General features: G+C 41.2%; 1 protein-coding gene across 2 annotated transcripts in view; it reads right to left on the minus strand.

The window, feature by feature from the left end:
- EEA1 (early endosome antigen 1) overlaps positions 1-22,503 on the minus strand; it is a 138,089-nt gene that overhangs the window by 110,392 nt on the left and 5,194 nt on the right. The window contains exons 2-7 of one of the 2 annotated variants that reach the window (XM_030215573.1): positions 16,473-16,565; positions 15,851-15,967; positions 11,450-11,574; positions 7,024-7,078; positions 6,796-6,861; positions 2,784-2,823 (exon numbers count right to left, since the gene is read on the minus strand). In XM_030215573.1, coding sequence (XP_030071433.1) covers positions 2,784-2,823; positions 6,796-6,861; positions 7,024-7,078; positions 11,450-11,574; positions 15,851-15,967; positions 16,473-16,565 — 496 coding nt within the window. The remainder of the gene's footprint in view (positions 1-2,783; positions 2,824-6,795; positions 6,862-7,023; positions 7,079-11,449; positions 11,575-15,850; positions 15,968-16,472; positions 16,566-22,503) is intronic. The other variant, XM_030215574.1, reaches the window with a different exon arrangement.

Here is a 22,503-nt window from a genome sequence, read left to right on the forward strand (position 1 = left end):
CTTGACCAACTGGCGAAGTGACTCGGCCTGATCCGGAGGGAGCGTCTCAGCCAAGTCCAATAACTTACGTACTGAGTTTTACAAGCAGACGCTCATGAAGAGCTGGTACGATTGTATTCAGGAGATGAGTATTGAAGCCTGGTACGTCTTTCTCCCAAAAGAATCCATGGTTGTAGCTTCTCTACCTGGGGGCAACGAGGCACAGTCCATGGAGCTCCTGGCTCTTTGGAGACTGGATTCCACCACCATGGAATTGTGAAGCAACTGAGGCTTATCAAAACCAGGTGTGCTGTGGATCCTCTACACGGTAATCAATCTTCTTGGGCATGACCGGGACCGACAGAGGGGACTCCCAGCTCCTGGAGTACCTCGTGGAAAGGGACAGTCAGCCTCCTTAGGAGGAGACATGTAGTCCATGACCTCAAGCATCTTGGCCCTGGGCTCGTCCTCCATTTCCAAAGGAAATGGCATGGCATCAGCCATTTCCTTGACAAAAGAAGGGAACGAAAGGCTCTTCAGAAAAGACTTTCTCCTTTCAGGTGGAAGGGAGGGTTCAGAGGGAATTCTATAGGACTCATCCAAGGAAAAGTACATTGGATCCTCCTCCGATTCCTATGAGCGCTCCTTTTTGGTGTCAGACAATACCTCCTGATGGGAGTAAAAACTGAACCTGCCTCGATGTGGGGAAGCTATTTCCTTGGGAATGACGTTGAGAAGTTGGTTCCCGCCTCGATTCCGGCAAAGCTTCCTCCACAGACTTCGAGGGAGTGCCGGCTCGGGTGGCAGTTGACACTGGAGCCGCAAGCAGCATTGATGTCTGAGGCCGCACCGCAGACTGAAGGCCAAACGGAGTCGCAATGGGAGGTAGGGTAGGCACAAGCACCCCCAATGCACACTGTTGCATAAGGCCATCCAGATGCTTACGGAGCAAGGCCCGGATGTGCTCATTGAGGGCTGACATTGGGAAAAAATGAGATGCAGGTTCAGGCACAGATTGCATAGCCACCAGGGTCGATACAAGGAGCTGGGTCTTGACTGCTGGGAGACCAATGCATCAGCACCTCCTGTGTGAAGGGGTAGCAATCCTCCCAGTGTCGACACTTCTCGAGTGCCAAATCCCAGCACCATGTGTCAAGGGCGATCGATGACGATGCTTCTTAGCCTTCACCCAAAGCGTGTCACAGAGGCTCCTCGGTGCCATGGACGACGTGAAATCCACACGTCGCCTACAGCTCGGGTATGTCGATGGACAGTCCCGGGGAGGCTGCAGAGCAGGAGGCCTCGAGGCCAGTGGAGACCCAATCGATGATTCACTGCTCTCAAGTGTCTAAGGGTCTAGCAGCAGCCATACTTACTGACACTCCCGATGCCAGCGCCTCCGACCTCGATGCCGGTGTCGAGGAACCGGGCTTGGCTCCAAAAATCCTCTCTTGTTGAGCCTCTCTGGAAACCTAGGTCCATGCGAAGACAGAGAACACAGTTAGTGAGGCTATGGTCGGACTAGAGACACTAAAGACACAAAGAACTGGTGTCCTTCCCACATATCGTCCGATTGCACCGGGTACAGTGTTTAAAGTCACTGGGAACCTTCGTGAACATGGAAGGAAAAACTTTCTCGGCTAAATCAAAAAAAAAAAAGAGATGGTGCTCAAAAAAGGGGAAAGGCACAGCAAAAAATGAAGGGAAAAATCCTGACCGAAGTCAAGGCCTAAAAGTGGCCGAACGATGACAAAAAAGAAAGCAAACTTAAAACCAGTAAAATAAACTAAAAATATACAGGACATTGCCACATAGAGCTAGGAGTTTGATTATTAATTCAAATTGATTTTCTGGGCCTTGGTGGTGATGCAAGGAGACTCCTTTCAGTAAAGGTGGGATGATTTCAGGGACTCTGGTTGTAAGTGTTGAATATGGTGAGCAACCTTCTCCCCCCCCCCCCCTTCTTTTTTTTTTTTCCCCTCTGAAACAGGATGTAAGTGCTGTTGTTTTATGGTGGAGGGAGGGGAGGGAGGGAAATTCCTGTTACTGTGTTTGATGACTAATGCAGTAATTTGTCTGATATGCACTATGGAGGTTTACATCTATTGTATACTGATCTGATTGGTTGTTTTGCACGTGTCACCAATAAAAATTGTTGAAACATTAAAAAAACATATACAGGAAAATCAAATGAGTCGGGTTCCACAACTGGGAACACAATTAAGGACGAAAATAATCACTGAAAGGCACAAAAAAAGCTCTTCAAGGACAATTAAAAACCACGCCCTCTCCATAACATAGTAGAAAAAGAACTGAGGAAATTTGTGTTCTCGTGGCTGGCGGGAAGGCACTCGCGCATGAGCAGTAGAGCATGGGTCATGCTCCACAAAGTTCTACTTTTGCTTTTCGTAAGTCCCAGACCAGGCGACGTGGGTTGGCCTCACCCACTTTTGAGAATCTATAAGCCTGCTTGTCCTTGGAGAAAACACCTTTATTTTTACCGAAGGCGATAGCAAAAGTGTCACCTGAGACAAGTGTGGAAGTCTCTTCAGAGGATAACTTACAGCTCTAAGAAATTGTAGAGAGTACAACTAGTCAAAGTTTAAATTATATACGTGCATTTTATAAATAGGTAGTACTTTCTTTTTCTAGCGTGGATTTTTGCTCTACACAAAAGAAAAACAAAGCATTTTGTATTCTAATTATCATGCCATTAGACAGTAAATAAGTTAATGAAATCTGTTAATGTAGCATATTTGCCCCACACAGTAATAAAACCATGAAATAGCACAATGTCAGTTTACCTGTAGATGCCACTGTTGTCATCCCATCAGGAACAGAATCCTAAAAAAGAAAATATAGGCATACACAAAAAAACATCACTTATACACACATAGGAGAACAAAATTCAGAAAAATTTGACACTATTTCAAACTTTTATAGCCTACAAGCATGCATGGAAATAAGTTTCTCATTTAAAATGGACTTCTGATAATGTCACTTTTTTGGAAAAACAAAATCCTCAAGATGTTATCTGTTCAAATAACTGGTTACATGCACATCCACAAAAAAAAAAAAAAAAAAAAAAGAATTCTGGCATTTACTTCATTTTTTCCCTGTAGTAATTTAAATGTAAACTGTCTTCAGATGACATTTACAGAAAATGATGAGAGAATGCCCAATAAAAAAAAAATCCAAAAAGATTACAGTGTACTAAAGCTCTCTCACTGGAGGGCCACTTTAAACTAGTCTGATGGTTAAAGGAGCAGGCTGGGGAACCTGGGAAGCCAGGGTTCAAAAACTGGCACTTCTTGTGCCCTTTTGACAACTCACTTTACCCTTTATTGCTTCAGGTACAAACTAGTAAGGGGTCTTTTTCTAAGTGGCAGTAGCATTTTTAGCTCGTGGTAGAGATCAGCAGGCAGTTAATTCCGAGATGCCCATAGGAATATAACAGGCGTCTTGGCTTTTACCACCAGTTGATTTCTACCACAAGCTTAAAACGCTACCACGGCTTAGTAAAAGACCCTCTTAGATTGTAAGCCCTGTGAGGATAGGAAAATACTTATTGCACTTTACTGCAATATGCTTTCAACTACCAATGAAAAGGAATGAGCTAAATAAAAAATAATAATAACTTGTACCTTTGTATATGGGCAGCATTTTAGCATAAACTACAAACTATCCTATATAATAAAAAGCACCTCCAACATTCTAAAGCTGAGTCTGTGGCACTGTGGCAGTGTAGGGTTCGTAAGTCTGTAGTTCAGTGTTTCATTGGCTCTCACTGTCCCCGCCCTCACGTCGAGGAAACGGAATGCTGCATAGTTGCCAAGCAAACGTGACGTCACAGGAACGAAGAACCAATCAGACAGAACGGAACTTGGAGGAGGGAAGTGGAATGGATTGAATCTCTAACAAACAATCATATACAGGGAGGTACGAACATCAGTGGAGGCAAATGCACAGAACGGAAGGGAATACAAACATTTAATCCCTTTGTCACTCACAGACATCACACACACACTCAATCAATCACTTGTATCTCTCTTACACCGTCTGTAAAACACACTGTCACTCTCATTCTCTCACATGGGCAACTGTATGTTGCATTCTCACGAATAAGGAGCTCTTCTGATGTGATTGTTAAACTGATTGAAGGGCCTGAACAAGGAAAACTTTTACCATATTGTAACCCAGTTTACACAAAAAATATTGTATATAAAGAAATCTTACACATGTAAACAACAATTATATTCAGAATACAACCGTGGAAACATTAACGGCAGGAACTCATTACATTGCGTTAAGAAACGGGCCTTTTTTACTAGTAATTAAGAATTGGGCATTTACAACCTCTGTAACAGCAAAAGCCAATAATAGCCAATAATAGCATCCCATTCAATGGATTTGATGGGTCTTCACTATTCTCAATACAGATGCCCTCCAGGTATCTGGGAATGAAGAGGGCTACTTAAAAACTGTAAAGAAAAATACCAATGCCACAGAAATTCTTTCCTCTTACTCCATAATTTTATCAACTATTTTTCCATCTGGAAAGCTTGGAAATTGAACAGCCAACTGTCAAACAGCAACCAGAGACTCCACTAACTCTACCACTGAACTAGGCCTAGGCTTTTAACCAGGTTGTTCATATCCATGCCACTTATTACTCTATTATAGCACCCTTTTCCAGACAATCCCTATTCTGCTTTCCTTTTAGTGTCACGTTTGGGATCCAATTGCTACCACTCTATGAATAGGTTTACCACTTACTATGCAGGATTTCCCAACTAAAAAGCTTGGGACATAAATCTAGTGCCAACATAAAGAAGTGGCTCCAATAGCTGAGCTAGTTGAAAAACCTCCACCTACATTAATACTGGGATGGAGATGAGTAACTTGGCCATTCTATTCTCAGTCTCCTTTTGAGATACTGAGAAGTACACAGAAGACAGGGCTTTCTTTTACAAAATAGGGGAAGGAGTTAAGACTTAAACTTACTAACTGGAAACTTACAGGTCTTGCAATTCTTGCATTTATTTATGTACAGAAACCTCTTCAAAAAGATTGATGGGGTTCAATCAACAATGCTAGTTTTTAAGAGTGTTATACAAAATATGGTTTAATGAACACGTTCCATGTTTAACTCTAAAAAGTAGTTCATGGCTCTATTTGTCCGACCTGCAAAAGTAGCATTGAAAAGTTAACAACTTTGGGGAAGACAGCACTGGTGGCCACACTAGTAACTGACAGTTCATATCAGCTTTATAAGCTATGATGAAAAGGGAAGCAGAACTTTGCATCTGTAGCTTCAAAAGTTCGATGTGTTAATTCTTCTCTGAACCCCCACCATCCCATACAGATTTCAGTTCAGATAACAAAACATGCATGAAAAGTTTGGAGGTCACACAAACAATTTATAAATATTAAGGGGTCCTTTTACTGAGCCGCGGTAAGAAGTGGCCTGTGCTAGTGTAGGCGCGTGTTTTGGGCGCGCACTGGGCCACTTTTTACCACGTCTGCAAAAAAGGTGTTTTTTTTTTTTTTTTTTAATGGGACAGGAAAATGGCATGTGGTAAAACTGAAATCATCGTGTGCCTAAAACCGGCCTGAGCCCTTAACGCCACCCACTGATCTAGTGGTAAAGGTTCACATGGTACACGTGCGGTGACCGGTTGGCGTGCTCCAATTTCCTGTTGGAGGGGATGGGAGTAGCAGGCGATGAATGTGTGCACAGGTGCTGAAAGGTGCACTTGCAGTGCTGACAGTTGCTGTTTTGCTGGCTGTGCCAATTCTGCTGCACCCCTCCCCCTTTCTGGCCTGCTAATCTGGGTGTACACCTAGTCTGCCCAGTGGACAGGCTGGCCCTGGGTTTTCCACAGTGAACATTCATAAGACTTGAATGTGTTTGGGCTAAGAACCAGTGTAATTTTCATATTTTGGTTAAAAAAAGGTAAGGCTCTAATGTTCTGCTATGGTACCCCCCCCCCCCCCCCCCCCCCAAAAAAAAAAAAAAAAAAAAAAAATCCTTTAGCATCTACTTATGGAAGGAAGTGAAGAAATAACTTAGGGTCCCTTTTACAAAGGTGCATTAGGCTCTACGCATGTGTAGCACGCGCCAGAATGAGACTACTGCCAGGCTACTGGGCCCCCCTGGTGGTAATTTCAGATTTGCTGCATGCCTGGATGATTTATTTCCTCCCACGTGCGACAGTAATCAGCAGTTTGTGTTAGAGGAGGGGCAGCAGTTAGCAGCACCCAGCAGGCCATGAGAATGCAGAGTGGTCAAAGACCCACTGCCACGCTGTTACTTTTTAGTGTGGACTGTCTCTCTAGAGGACGGAGGTAGAATGGTGGCAGGTGCAGCAGTGGCAAAGGGATGGAAAGAAGAGGAGATGTTGGACAACAGCATGAGAGTTAGGGAAGGAAAGGGGAGAAGCTGAGCACCTGAAGGTTTGCCTATGGCATCAGACATCCTTGGTCCTACCTTGGTTAAGCCTAAAAAAAGGAGTGCAGAATCTTATGAAAGCAAACATATAACCTCAAGTATAGAATGATTGGAAGTGTAGGTAACAAGCAATTCCTATTAGCAATGAAGAACTTTAAAACATGCAGAATATTAACAATTTTAGAAATTTAGAGAAATTGTTCAATTTTATAAATTGCCAAATTCCAAAGTGAAACTTCATTAACAGAAAAATCAAGAATACTAGAAGAACACAAATTAACAAGCTCTTGCACTGTACAACACCCCTGTTATACAAAGGTTGTTCATGACTTATCAAACTGCTTTAATAACTTTAAAGGAATTACTTGCTTCAGTTGCCCTTGAACTTTTTCCAATTCTTTCTTCAGTTCTTCTGAGTACCATTTCTCTTCCTAGGAAGACAGAACATCAGAATTTCAGTACTTCTAGTATTACTGCTATCAATACTACTACTAATTCTTACAGCACTATCAGAAGTATACAGTGCTGTACACAAACACTAAAATCCAAGTTCAAATTCCCACTCTCTCCCTGGAAAAAAAATATGGGTCTACCTTAAGTGACGCTTGTAGATCTTTGACTTCTTGTTGAAGTAATATTATGTCTCCTCTGCGTGTGCAAAAAAAAAAAAAAGAAGTATTAAACATTAAGGAACCTATAAAGCTGCATAAGCAATTATTGTGGCAGCTAGAGAGCACTAATATCCATGTTAACACTTAATAGAACAAAGCAGAAAATGGACAACAAATGGAATGGGACGGTGCCTTACAGTTAACATGGAGGTAGTTATTGCATGTTAATTGTTAATAAGCCACTATTAACATCACCTGTATCCTATTACCTGCAATACAGTTAATGCATAGTAAAGACATTTCCTCTGTATTAACTGTATGGGCAGATGCTGACAATGTCCCAACAGTTAACACAGGTCTTGCAATTACCATGCCATAATTTTGGTAATTAAAGCATAGTAACAAACCACTCACTTGAGCAAACAGACACACCCAAATGATAACTCAACGGGACTAAAAATGACAGAAAAGCAAAGTTGTTAATAAAGACCATGTAAAAGAAAAAAATTATAGCAGCATTACACTATTTGGGAGAGGGAGGATGTTGGAGAAGACAGAAGAAGGAAGAGGGAAAGGGGAAAGATTTGATCTTAAGCATTAGCAGATCAAGTTTCATGGAGATCAAAAATAATGTCTCTCAGCATCATCAGCAGCTTTGACACAAGGGCAATTTTAGTTGAGCAAGCCAAGATGGCCCAGTGACAGCATTCACTGTGTCAAACTAATGGAGCAGCTTTTGCTCCTCAGGCTGGCAAGAGCAGGGAATGCTATGCAAGCAATACTGACAGGCCCTAGTGAGGAGGGAGATTGCAGCTGTTGCTCAGGGCAACATCAATTGACTGGGTATAGAATAACACTTGGGTTTGGGTTTAGAGGAAAACTCATGCTTCAGTCGTAATAGGGAGTGTCACTGCTATAGCTGGGCTAGACAGGAAGAGTAAGTAAGAGGAATCATAAGACTGGTTGGGGAGACAGGGAAGAGTGGGGGGGGGGGGGGGGGGGGGTCCTAAGTTGTAGCCAATGAAGGCTCATTGTGCAAACAGCCCCAGTTAGAGACAGTTTCAACTGAAGTCCCAAGGAGCAGAATCATCCTGCTATGCAAAAAAAAAAGAAAAAAAAATACCATTTTGCTTCTTTGACCATCAAAAAATATGTATTCAAATATTTCATTAGTAGTTTAACACAACTAACCTACGCTTTGCAATACTAAAATTGTAGAAATATGCACCATTTTTTGTCTCAAAAAACTTTTTCTGCCACGTTATTACTTTTGATATTCATTAGTTGATCACCTATCCTGGCTGCAGCACAACTCTGAACAGTCAGTCTCACCACATGTGAAAGAGGATCCAATAACTATTTGAGTGTGAAATTATCTCTGTGCCACTGTCACAATGGACGAAGACAGTGAATGAGAGGACATTTTAAAACTCTCCTGCTACCATGTTTATTCCTTGAGGCTCAAAAGAATTTCAAGAGAATCAAAGGATTCAACTATCAGTTTCACGTATTCCATGTGTAGTAGCCTTCAAGCAAACCCTTGCTCAAAGACATTATCTGGGACTATACAACAATAAGATGGGTTCTATTGGATGGAAGGGGGGGGGGGGAGGAAGGTAGAATTATCTTCAAGGCCATTACTCCTACAGATAGCAGAGAGATTAAATGAATTCTTTGCTTCGATCTTCATCGAGGAAGGATTTGGGTGGGATACCGGTGCCGGAAATGGTATTCGAAGCTGACGAGTCGGAGAAACTTATTGAATTCTCTTTAAACCTGGAGGATGTAATAAGGCAGCTCTACAAACTGAAGAGTAGCAAATCTCCTGGACCGGATGGTATTCATCCCAAAGAACTGATAGAACTGAAAAATGAGCTTGCAGAGCTATTGTTAGTAATATGTCATTTATCCTTAAAATCGAGCGTGGTACCGGAAGATTGGAGGGTGGCCAATGTAACGCCGATTTTTTAAAAAGGTTCCAGAGGAGATCCGGGAAATTATAGACCGGTGAGTCTGACGTCGGTGCCGGGCAAAATCATAGAGACTATGATTAAGAACAAAATTACAGAGCATATTCAAAAGCATGGATTAACGAGACAAAGTCAACATGGATTTAGTGAAGGGAAATCTTGCCTCACCAATCTACTACATTTCTTTGAAGTGGTGAACAAACATGGAGCCGGTTGATATTGTGTAAAGGGGAGCCGGTTGATATTGTGTAACTGGATTTTCAGAAGGCATTTGACAAAGTACCTCATGAAAGACTCCAAAGGAAATTGGAGAATCATGGGATAGGAGGTAGTGTTCTATTGTGGATTAAAAACTGGTTAAAAGATAGAAAACAGAGTAGGGTTAAATGGTCAGTATTCTCAATAGAGAAGGGTAGTTAGTGGTCACAGACCAAGAAAGGGATCTAGGTGTAGTCATTGACGATACGTTGAAACCCTCTGCTCAGTGTGCTGCTGCGGCTAAGAAAGCAAATAGAATGTTAGGTATTATTAGGAAAGGAATGGAAAACAAAAATGAGGATGTTATAATGCCTTTATATCGCTCCATGGTGCGACCACACCTCGAATACTGTGTTTAATTCTGGTCGCCGCATCTCAAAAAAGATATAGTGGAATTAGAAAAGGTGCAGAGAAGGGCGACGAAAATGATAAAGGGGATGGGACGACTTCCCTATTAGGAAAGGCTAAAGCGGCTAGGGTTCTTCAGCTTGGAGAAAAGGCGGCTGAGGGGAGATATGATAGAGGTCTATAAAATAATGAGTGGAGTTGAACGGGTAGATGTGAAGCGTCTGTTTACGCTTTCCAAAAATACTAGGACTAGGGGGCATGCGATGAAGCCAGAGAATGTGGTAAAGGTGGTAAGCTTAGCGGAGTTTTAAAAATGTTTGGACGGCTTCCTAAAGGAAAAGTCCATAGACCATTATTAAATGTATTTAGATTTTGCTCAAACCTCTCTCAGTAGTAGCTCAAGGTGAGTTACATTCAGGTACACTGGATATTTCTCTGTCCAAGGAGGGCTCACAATCTAAGTTTGTATCTGAGGCAATGGAAGGTTAAGTGACTTGCCCAAATGGACTTGGGGAAAATCCACTATTTCTGGGATAAGCAGTATAAAATGTTTTGTACTTTTTTTGGGATCTTGCCAGAAATTTGTGACCTGGATTGGCCACTGTTGGAAACAGGATGCTGGGCTTGATGGACCTTTGGTCTTTCCCAGTACGGCAATACTTTTGTACTTATGTAATGTTGAAACAATCCAAAGACCTACGTCATGGCACACAGAAGGACCACAAAAAGTTGCAAGGCCTAATGACAGTCTCAAAGGTTTGAACTGAAGATAAGAAGGGTAGAGCCAGGCAGTCCCCAATCTGTTAGGGGTGCTGAGGACACCATGGACATGAAAAGACGTATCAGGAAGCAAAAGATCAAGACGGGCTAAATCTGAGTTGGAATATAAGCAGTATGCAAATGAAATACGACCTTGAAAAATAAAAGATGACAATACAGTGCTTAGCAACCTCCAGCCATGAGAAGAAAAATGCTTATAGGAGCCACGTAGCATGCTAGTTTCCCGCTGACCACATTAGCGCAGCCATTGTGACTGGAACAAATGAGCCTAAAAGAAAAAGGGCCCCCCAAAAAAACATATGTCCCACAAAACAAAATACTGCAAATGCAAACACCCCCCCCTGCCCCCCCCCCCCCCAAAAGAAAAAAAAACGACATAACACTTACCTCAACAGCTAGAAAAGCATAGAGAACAAAAAGCATTAAACAGAAACAGAATACTCCTTGGTTGAGAGAGTACAGCCTTTTCTGTTTTTCTCCACACAGAGCAGTGTGCCTGTCTTATCCTGTTTATCTGTCTCATTTCACTCCTTATAGGAACAAGCCAGTGAAGATGAATAGCTAGAAGATGAGGGACCTGGAACCACTGGGTGTCATCTAGCTCAAGGAGGAGTTCCAGAGAAAGAACAAATTCATCCAGCAGTAACCCCATGCTCAACTGATACCAGTAAGAAACTGCACAATCCATCTACTATCCACTAGGAGACAAATACTGAACATATTCCAGGCTGCACAATATCCTTAAGGGAAGGATTACTTGGAACTACTTCTCTGTCTCCATCTATTAGTAGATGGACATAACCCATTAGTCTATACTGGTGTGGTAAACATGACAAGGAATGTCCGTTAGCGTACGCTAAGCTTCATTAAGAGATCCCCTCAATTTGTGAAGCTGACTTCTAAAATTTAAGAAATAAAAGTGAAAAAAAAAAAAAAAAAAAAGATTTGGAAGTCTATAGTTTCCATTTTTAAATACATTAAGCACAAATCAACTGATTTGATAAACTGTTTCAGATCCTTATCCCGTACCAGAATAAAGTTATTTCATTCACCTGTTTGAAGACACATTAATTCCTCCACCAAGGTTGGAGTCATCTGATTCATGAGCTGCTTCATAATGCATAAAAAGCTCTTCTGCTGATCCATGAGATTTCATGCACAATGGGCAAATAAAACCCTAATACAAACGAAAGATCAAGAGCAGAGTTTGGCTTTTCCCTTCCTTGGATCTTTAAATAAAGACATTTTTAGTATTTTGTAAATAAAACATTTTTCCTCAGATTTTCTGTTGTCTTCCTACTCTAGACCATTCCCAAATATGTACTGCAAATGTGTTACTGTTGTTATTTTAAAGTGGCAATTATCAGTTTGACATTGCCATATCTAATTTAAGATGAGCAAAATATTCCGATAGCCAAAAAGAAACACAATAGGAAGAAAACAAAAATAAAAATGGTTAGGTTAGGTTACAAAATGACAGCAGTGAGGGCCAGAATTGCTCATTCCTGGGAGAAAGATACTTTTTGCAATCTGTAGGATACCTACTATCTGAAACAGGATAGGTTTTTTTTTATATTACTGTGTAAGAGAAAACACTATAGAATGGAGAAAAAAATAAGAAGGGTACACAATGAAAGCCAACTACAACACATAAGAAACAATTAAATGCAGCTTTATGTGGACATGGAAACACCGAACAGGAGAATTTGAAAAATTGGAACAAAGCATATCGTAAGATCCGAGGATAAAAGGAAAGATTCCTGCTTAAGCAGCAGACAGTATAACAATGTTCTGATTGACAATGGGGTAAAACCCTTGAGATTTCAGGAGTGATTTAGACTGAAGTAGGATTTTTATGATATTGGTGAAGAAACAGAAGAATTGCAAGCCTGTGACATCAGTAATAATGATTCTCTCTAAATGTGTGATTTGCGTATAACACACTCGCGTTGCTATTTTTGAACACACTGGGGAAGCAGAATCAGAGTAAAGGTGTGTGCTCAACGTTAGAAACACAAGACTGGATTATATGTCATGTGATCAAAATAATTTTTGTGATAAAGGGACGTGACCATTTAATAAGACATGAATAATAAGCGCGATCTTGATTAGTTTTAATTCATAAAGGTTAGCTGATGAAGGAAACAGTAGTTTTGATAATGATATTTGCTGGTGATGTTTTAAACACTGATCCCATCAAGAAAGTGGAATTGGAGTAGCGATGTAAGTGTTCTAAGAGAACAAATTTCATGTTGTGAATATGATAGGTTTGTGATTAAAGGTTTAACCATTTTCAAGTGTGTTTATGTGAGCATTGCCTTAGTTATCAAGTTTATAAGTCCTCATGCAGGACTGAAAAGGCATTTTATAGAGGAAGAATGCGCTCTACTTCTACTGAAATACCATTGGTATTGGAGGTTAAGGATGAAGTAGCATAGTAGATTAGCCTGCTGAGGACCTCTGTAATGGCTTGACAACTGGAGTGCCAATGTCTCAGCAGGGGGGTCCTGGGAGGATCCCTGTTTTCTCTCCCACCCTTGGCACCGAGACTTCCTCAGATAGTGTGGGAGAAACACAATCCAGGGACAAACTGGCTACCATTCCCATCAAAATCTGCTGAGCTGCAGTGAGGCCTACGGGACACGCTCCACTTCAGTACAGGGCAGCTCTGAGGTACTCCCCAAGCCACTGGAATGCTGACAATCAGCTCCTATCATGTACAACACAAGAGCAGCCAGCGGCACTATTCATCTACAAACATCCACAGCCCCTGCATCATCTGCTTGCTGTGGCAAGGCTCTTTGAAAAGGTTTCCTGCTCCAATTAGGCTTAGGAAAATCCTTAGGTCCTGTCTAAGCAGGCCGGACGCAAGAAAAGAATACTCTGACTTTTTTAAAAATTACAAACTTCTTTATTCTCTGTACAAAAGGAATGACGTTATAGCAGCCTGATCTGTCTTATCTTTTGTCCGTTATTTAAAAAATGGAGATGCCCTGTAGATATGGAAGGGGAAGCACCCTCACTAGAAGTGACCTGGGAACCTATGCCACTCAGGCAGCCACACCATACAAATGAGAGTAACGGACACCTGTGGTTTCTACTACAGAAAGTAATATAGCCAAGTCCCAATGAGATACTGCCACTGGATCACAGGCCTTAGTCTGTGGTCCAGGAAGACAGGCCTATCAAACAAACTGCTATCGTACCAGTCCACAGAAATACTGAAGCGTTCCAGGCTGCAGTGCTTCTTATACCAGTTATGTTACTGGAATCTTCTGTTTTCTCTGCCTCGGTCTGCTGATAGGGCAATATAACCCATTGGTCTGTATTAGTCAAGCACAGGGTATTCTTAACCCAGTACACTGGACACATCCAGTCAGTCATGTTTCCAGGATACCCACAATGAATACGCATGAGAGATTTTCATACAATGGAAGAAGTATATGCAAGTTTACCTCATGCATATTCATTGTGGATATCTTGCAACCCTGTCCTGAGGACTATGTTGAGAACCTCTGATCTAGCAGGATAAGTCGTCTGAAATAAACTGGTAACAGCAGACACTGAACACGAGTAATGAGAGGCAGTTACTTTTCTTAATGATTGCTTTCATAATTTAATGTTACCAATGATTACCAACCCTGGTGTCCTTGAGACCATTAGGAGGTGGTCTACTAAAAGGAAGCAAAACGTACAATTACTCCAAAGAAGTTCTGCTCTAAGTCTGCTCCTGCTGCCTAATTCCAGGCTACCTATGCTACAAAAAGGAATATCACAGCCTCAAAGAGCCCAAATTTATGCAGAAAGAAGATGAAAGCGACCGAGATTGAATCATCAATGAGAAGAGGTAAGGATGATCACCACCAAGAGCCTAAATCAGCATGGAAAACAGATGGTGGGAATGAGTATAGCTGATTCTCTTAGTGCAGCTTCTGGCTTCTAACAATGGAGAAAGTAACACCATCAGCTGCCACCCCAGAAAACTGGAGGTGGAAAGCAGAGCGATAGACTTGAGAAGCATTCTGACAATGCTGCATTTGTTCTGTGAGGTAGAAAAGCTGCTCCGAGTATGGCTACCTTGGGACAAGGAGGAAGGTGACAGTCATTACTGGATCCAGAATTTTCTAAGGAAAATGCACTACATGGCATTTCCCTTCAAAAATTCATTAGTGTACCATGCTGTGAAGGGGAAGAGAGGCTGAAAGGGGCAGAAATTGATGACTAGCAGGGCTGAAGAAAGATCAGACGAGTGGCAATGGAGAGAGAAATTGGCAGGGGAGAGGGAGAGACACTGGTGGGTTGACAACTTGTAGTATCAGAGACTAGTGAGGAGGAGACCTGAAGTGGGGGAAGAGATTGTCTCTTCCAAACTAGAAAGGGCAGGGATAAGCTATATAGAAAATAAAACTGGGAGAAAATAACCAAGGATGAACAATAAAATGATGACAAACTAGTGGGATACTGCTAAGCAGGAATAGGGAGAAAGATACTTGTGAAAAACAGATAGGTGGTGATAGAAACGTTTGGATAGCAGTGATGGGAAGAGGAGGGAGAGAAATTAATAGGGAGGGAATGAAGATGGAAAGACCGATGGAAAGTAGATTGGCTAAGATAAAGAAAGAACACAGTGAGCAAGGGGCTTGGCAAGACCTTGAGAAGAGAGGTAGAGGGGGAGCAAAACTGATGGGGAATGAATTGGAGTCCCTAAAACATGTTTGGATATTGTAAAGGGGATTCCACACATTAAAACGTTGAGAACCCCTGTTAAGACCTATTGAAAAACAGTAGGGTTCTCCATACAAAACAGAGTGGTGGATTAGAAGACTGAAAAGCAGATTCTTTGTTCACATTTTCTGAATAATCTGTAGGATCAAAATGTTTATTCTAAGGTAATTTTAGTCTATAGCTTAACCTAGGAATTTTCTACTTTAAAAAAAATATATATCATGAAATGTTCAGTGTATGTATGTAGTTGTAAATGTCCCCCTAAATTAATGTTTTCTTCAAATGGTATGCAAAAATAAACATCTAAAAAATGACAGTAGAGAAAACTGTATACCTCTTTATGTCTAATAAAAAAAGCAAAAAGATAAAATGTTGGTTCTTTCCCCAGATATTTCCTTAACACTAAATATTAAAAATCCACCTAATAAGCATGCAATCTTGCAGCCAGAATATTAAAAGCAAATGCTTGATCTTCTTAGTCATTGCACAGGATAGTGATCTGCATTCTGCACACCACAGAAAACAGCATAGTACATCCAAAGGACATTTGCCTTTCCAGTAATTTACTATTTTTAAAGCATGCACGTGATTACAACCCGCATTTCCTCACAGCAGAAATTCAGCATAGAGCAGAAAGACACCGAAGCAGTCTAGAAGGCATTTATATAAATCCCACCATTTATTCAACCAAATTCCCAATCACCAAAACAAAGACATACAAAACCCACAGTGGCAGCAGGCAAGTCAATGGGACCAGTCTTTAGCTCAGCATGCTGATTCTGGTAGTGATCAGCCAGTTCAGTGGCACTCAAATACATGTTCATACACAGAGGACAGATGAAACCCTGTGAAACAATAATCTGTTTGGACTACACATTCATCTAGGTGGCATGTGTAATACAACACGTTACTCACTTCACACTAGGATGATATGACTACATGGTGCTATATCATCCTGTTGCTCATGCTAGTAAAAAAAAAATATATATATATATATATATTAGACCATGTACAGCAACTTCAGTTTTCAGCGGATGGAAGGCTCACGAGCTGTCACTGACCATTCCTATACCATTCTTTTGTAACAGCAGACCAAAAATGGCATTTGCTACATACTACAAGATAAATACAAAATTTCCAAGTCCCAGTATACATCAGAGACTTTCTCCTAAATGTAAAAGGTTCTGTCCCTACAAAGTTACAGGCACATACTTTTATCAAGAAAATCATAACATACAATATTCAACAAAACTCACTACAGATACAACTTTGGTTTGTTCAGAAGTCTTGTGTGCCAAACACATTTTCCCAGGTCAAATGAAAAACCTGTTTAAAAAATTAGCCAATTACCTCTGAAGATCCTTCATTGCTCACATCCAATGTGTTTCCTGAGGATGCAGGAGTATCAGAGTCTGAACTCTGAGAACCAACTCTCCCCGGAGTCTAAAAAAAAAACAAAACAGCAACAGAGAGAGAAATCATTTCAGTTAGAATTGTGCTATTATCAACAGCTTTATTACATTGAAGCACACAGCAACACTACTAAAATTACTACACAATCTATGAACAAAAAGGAAATGGTACAGTCAACAAGATTTACCTCAAATGTGATAAGCAGCCAGTTTTGTATTTAAAAGAAAAGGGAAAAAAATTAAACATGTCTCCCAGCAGCTTCTCAATAGAGAAATCTTAAGTAACGTTATTAGTAACATTTGATTACTTTTTCTAGTTCTGCTTGGTTAGGTATGCTTGCAGGCCAGCATTTTATTCACAGAAGTTCCTACAAATTTTTAAGCTAAGATGTAGGTTACTATTATTTTTGTAGTCACAAAAAATATGAATATGAAAAATCAAGAAATTTAACTTTAACCTGGCTTTATTCAAAATTTAAATGAATGATATCAAGAATGATTTAGGGTATCCAGCAGGAACTAAGGAATGAAGTTTGTTCAGTTTCTCACATGATAAAGTTACATGAATACTAGAATAACAGTAAAGCAAAGTTACTTACCTGTAGCAGGTGTTCTCCAAGGACAGCAGGACAGGTATCTTTACTTATGGGTAATGTCATCCTGACAGAGTCCACCGCAGATGCTGCCCAGCATTCTATAGTTTTTAAAGGCTTTTGGCAGCGGCCGCACTGCACATGCGCAACTGCCTTCCTGACAGACGCATGAGCACATGATCCTCAGTAACAAAATAGGTAAAACAGAATGCAACTCCAAGGGAAGGTAGGAGGGTTGTCCTGCTGTTCTTTCAGAATGCCTGCTACAGTTAAGTAACTTCGCTTTCTCAGAGGACAAGCAGGACAGTGGTATCCTTACATATGGGAATTCCTAGCTATCAGGCTCACCGAAAACAACAGTAGGACAAGAGAGCCTTGCAAGACTATTTTGAACCAATTAACCTCAAACCATATACAAACTGGCTGTAAAGGTACAGCCTGGAACCGAATTTAAAAAGGGCCTATGAAGCTGGAGTTGGATTCTAGATACCAAACAAATTCTGCAGAACTGTCTGGGCAAACTGACTATTGTGTCAGGTATTCTGCTCAAGGCAGTAGTGAGATATGCAAAGCTGTGACATGGTCTTCAATCCACATAGTCACATCTCCTCAATTGAGGCTGACCTCAAGAGATTGCAGAAAAAAAGAAGACAGGCAACAATATCTGAAAAAGCTAACAGAAGCTGGTAGAGTGGTCAGGAAAGAATAGATGCAAATGGAAGAAAAAATAGCCAATACAATAAAATGGGGAGAGGGGGGGATGAGACCTTTTTTTAGATATAGGAAGAAGTGCAAAGTGACAGACTCAAAAGTGAAGGGGAGGAATATGTAGAGCGATAAAGATAAGGCAGAATTGTTTAACAAATATTTCTGTTCTGGATTCAAAGCTGAAGAGCTGGGAGCAGGACTGCAGAACACAAATACAAACAGGAATGGAGGGGTGGTACTCCCTGAACAATTTTCAGAGAACTGTTTGTGAGGAGCTGGCTAAAATAAAGGTGGACAAAGCGATGGGACCAGATGGCATACATCCGAGGATACTAAAGGAGCTTAGGGAAGTTCTAGCAGTTCTGCTGGCTGACCTTTTCAGTGCTTCTCTAGAGTTGGGAGTGGTCCCGAAGGACTGGAGAAGAGAATATGTGGACCCTCACCTCAAAAGCAGAAGAAAGGAAGAGGTTGGGAACTACAGGCTGCTAAGTTTGACTTCTGCTGTAAGTAAATTAATGGAAATGATTTTAAAACAGAGAAGGTTTTGGAATCCAATGGATTACAGAACCCAAGGCAACATGGTTTCGCTAGAGGCAGGTCTTGTTAGACAAAACCAATTAATTTTGTTGACTAGGTGACAGAGTTAGATCAAGGGAGAGCACTAGAAGTGTATATTTAGATTTAGTAAAACTTTTGACACGGTTCCACGTAGAATACTAAGTGCCCTTGGTACAGGCTCTAAAGTGACTGGGTTAGGAACTGGTTGAGTGGAAGGTCACAGAGGATAGTGGTAAATGGAGCTCATTCCAAGGAACAGGATGTTACCAGTGGTGTGCCGCAAGGTTTGGTTCTTGGGCCGGTTCTTTAACATTTCTGTAAGCGATATTGCTGAAGGGCTGTCTAGTAAGGTTAGCCTCTTTGTGGATCATACCAAAATCTGCAATAGGGTAGACACCCCTGATGGTGTGGATAACATGAGGAAGGACTTAACAAAACTAGAAGAACAGTCTGGAATTTGGTAGATTAAATTTAATGCTAAAAAAATAATTTAAAAAAATGCAGGGTCATAAATCTGGGCTGCAAAAAGTACATAAGTATTGCCATATTGGGACAGACCAAAGGTCCATCAAGACCAGCATCCTGTTTCCAACAGTAGCCAATCCAGGTCACAAGTACCTGGATTGTAATTAGATTGTAAACTCTGTCGAGCAGGGACTGTCTCTTCATGTTCAAGTGTACAGTGCTGCGTATGTCTAGTAGCGCTTTAGAAATGATAAGTAGTAGTAGTAGCAAGTACCCAACAAGATCCCAAAACAGTACAATACATTTTACGCTGCTTATCCTAGAAATAAGCAGTGGATTTTTCCCAAGTCCAATTTAATAATGGCTTATGGACTTTTATTTATTTAGATTTTGCTTACACCTTTTTCAGTAGTACCTCAAGGTGAGTTACATTCAGGCAATAGAGGGTTAAGTGACTTGCCCAAGATCACAAGCAGCAGTAGTGAGATTTGAACTGGCCACCACTGGATTGCAAGACCGGTGCTCTAATCACTAGGCCACTCCTCCACAATGTAGCTTCATTGCATGCCCACTAGTCCTAGTATTCTTGGAAAAAGTAAACAAGCAATTCACGTCTACTCATTCCACTCCACTCATTTTATAGACCTCTATCATATCTCTCCTCAGCCATCTCTTCTCCAAGTTGAAGAGCCCTAGCTACTTTAATCTTTCCTCATAGGGAAGTCATCCCATCCCCTTTATCATTTTCGTCACCTTTCTCTGTACCTTTTCTAATTCCATTATATCTTTTTTGAAATGCAGTGACCAGAATTACATACAATATTCAAGGTGTGACAGCACCACGGAGAGATACAAAGGCATTATAACGTCCTCATTTTTGTTTTCCATTCCTTTCCTAATAATACCTATCATTCTATTTGCTTTCTTAGCCGCCACTGCCGCACACTGAGCACAGGGTTTCAACGTATCATCAACAATGACACCTAGATCCTTTTCCTGGTTGGCGACTCCTAATGTGGAACCTTCATTACACAGCTATAGTTAAGGTTCCTCTTTCCCATACCCAACATGCATCACTTTGCATTTGTTCACATTAAACATCATCTGCTATTTGGATGCCCCGTCTCCCAGTGTTGTAAGGTTCTCTTGCCATTTTTCACAATCCTCTTGTAATTTAACAACTTTGAATAACTTTTTGTCATCAGCAAATTTAATTACCTCACTAGATCATTTATAAATATGTTAAAAAGAAAGCGGTCCCAGCACAGACTCCTGGGGAACCCCATATCTACCCTTCTCCATTGAGAATACTTATCTTTAAACCAGTTTTTAATACACAATAGTACACTACTTCCTATCCCATGTCTCTCAAATTTCCTCTGGAGTCTTTCATGTGGTATTTTGTCAAATGCCTTTTGAAAATCTAGATACACAATCTTGACCGGCTCACCTTTATCCACATATTTGTTCACCCCTTCGAAGAAATGTAATAGATTGGTGAGGCAAGATTTGATTTACATAGAAACATGACGGCAGATAAGGGCCAAGTGGCCCATCCAGTCTGCCCATCCTCAGTAAACACTAACTCTTCCTTTCTTAAGGGATCCCACATGCCTGTCCCATGCTTTCTTAAATTCTGACACAGTCCTCATATCCACAACTTCCACCGCCCTTTCAGTGAAAGCGTATTTTCTTAGATTCCTTCTAAGTCTCTTTTCTCAACTTCATCATATGCTCCCTCATTCCAGAGTTTTCCTTCATTTGAAAAAGGCTTGCCTGCTGTATATTGATGCCACTGAGGTATTTAAACTTCTCTTAGCATATCACCTCTCTATCTCGCCTCTCTTCTAGCGTATACATGTTGAGGTTCCTAAGCCTGTTCCTGTATGTTTTAGGACAGAGACCACGTAGTGCAGTGGACTTTGATCCTGGAGAACTGAGTTTGATTCCCACTGCAGCTCCTTGTGACTCTGGGCAAGTCACTTAACCCTCCATTGCCCCTGGTACAAAATAAGTACCTGAATATATGTAAACCGCTTTGAATGTAGTTGCAAAAACCTCAGAAAGGCGGTATATCAAGTCCCATTTCCCTTACTAATTTTGTAGCCACCCTCTGGACTGACTCCATGCTGTTTATATCTTTCCATAGGTACAGTCTTCAGAATTGCATGCAGTACTCAAAATGGGACCTCACCAGAGACTTATACAAGGGCACTATCACCTCTTCTTATTTCCTGCTGGTCATCCCTCTCGTTAAGCACCCAAGCACCTTTCTGGCTTTGGTCGATGCCTTTTCTACCTGTCTGGCCGCCTTAAGCTCATTACGCACAGACACAATCACCCCCAAGTCCTGTTCTTTCATACACAGAAGCACTTCACCCCCTATAATGTATCGTTCCCTTGGATTCTTGCAATCCAAGTACATGACCCTTCATTTCTTAGCATTAAATCTTAGTTGCCAATTATCGGACCATTTTTCAAGCTTCACTAGATCCTTCTTAATACCTTCCGTTGTGTCCACTCTATTAGAGAGTTTGGTATCATCCACGCAAAGACACAAACCTTATCAGACAGTCCTTCCGTAATATCACTCATGAAGATGTTTAAGAAAGCCAGCCCGAGGAACGAACCCTACGGTACAACACTGATAACAGCCCTTTCCCTCAGAGCAAGCTCCATTTACCATTACCCTCTGTCTTCTTCCACTTAATCAGTTTTCAACCCAGTCAAGTCATTTTTGATCCCATACAGAGGGCAGTCAGTTTATCTATCAGTTGCATGTGCGGGACTGTGTCAAAGGCTTTGCCAAAATTCAAGTACACCACATCTAGCATCCCTCCCACGTCCAACTGTTTGATCACCTAGTCAAAGAAATCAGATTCATCTGACACAACCTGCCTTGGGTCCTGCAGTCTATTCAATTCAAGAAACCTCACTATCCTCCACTTTAGTAGCATTTTCATTAGTTTTCTGACCACTGAGATCAGACCAACAGGTCTGTAATTCCCAACCTCCTCCTTATTTCCACTTTTGTGTAGAGGGACCACATCCGCCTTTCTCCAGTCCTCCGGGACCACTCCAGACTAAGGAAGCATTGAAGAAGTCAGACAGCGGTGCCACCAGAACATCTCAGAGTTCCCCGAGTACCCTCGGATGTATCCCATCAGGCTCCATCACTTTGTCTACTTTTAGTTTAGCCAGCTCCTCCCAACAGTCGCTTCTGAAAATCGGTCCCGGTCTACCATCCATCCATCCCCATTAGCATTTGTTTTCTGCGGTCCTACCCCGGGCCTTTCATCTGAACACAAAACAGAAATAATTGTTAAGCTTTATCCTTATCAGCTTCTACATATTCCTCCCCCTCAACTTTGAGTCTCACAATACTATTACGGCACTTCCTCCTCTCATTTATATATCTGAATGTCTTGTCCCCCAATTTTATCATATTGGCTATCCTTTCTTCCATTTGCCTCTTCGCATTCCTGACAGCTTTTTCAACTTCTCTTAGCTTTTCCAGGTATTTTTGACTGTCCTCCTCTTTCCGAGTCTTCTTGTAACATATGAAAGCTAACCTTCTTTCCCTTACCTTTTCAGCTACTGTGTTCAAGAACTAAAGCGACCTTCTTTTCCTCTTACTTTTATGTA

This window comes from Microcaecilia unicolor, chromosome 9, assembly GCF_901765095.1.
Source record: "Microcaecilia unicolor chromosome 9, aMicUni1.1, whole genome shotgun sequence".
Taxonomy (NCBI): domain Eukaryota; kingdom Metazoa; phylum Chordata; class Amphibia; order Gymnophiona; family Siphonopidae; genus Microcaecilia; species Microcaecilia unicolor.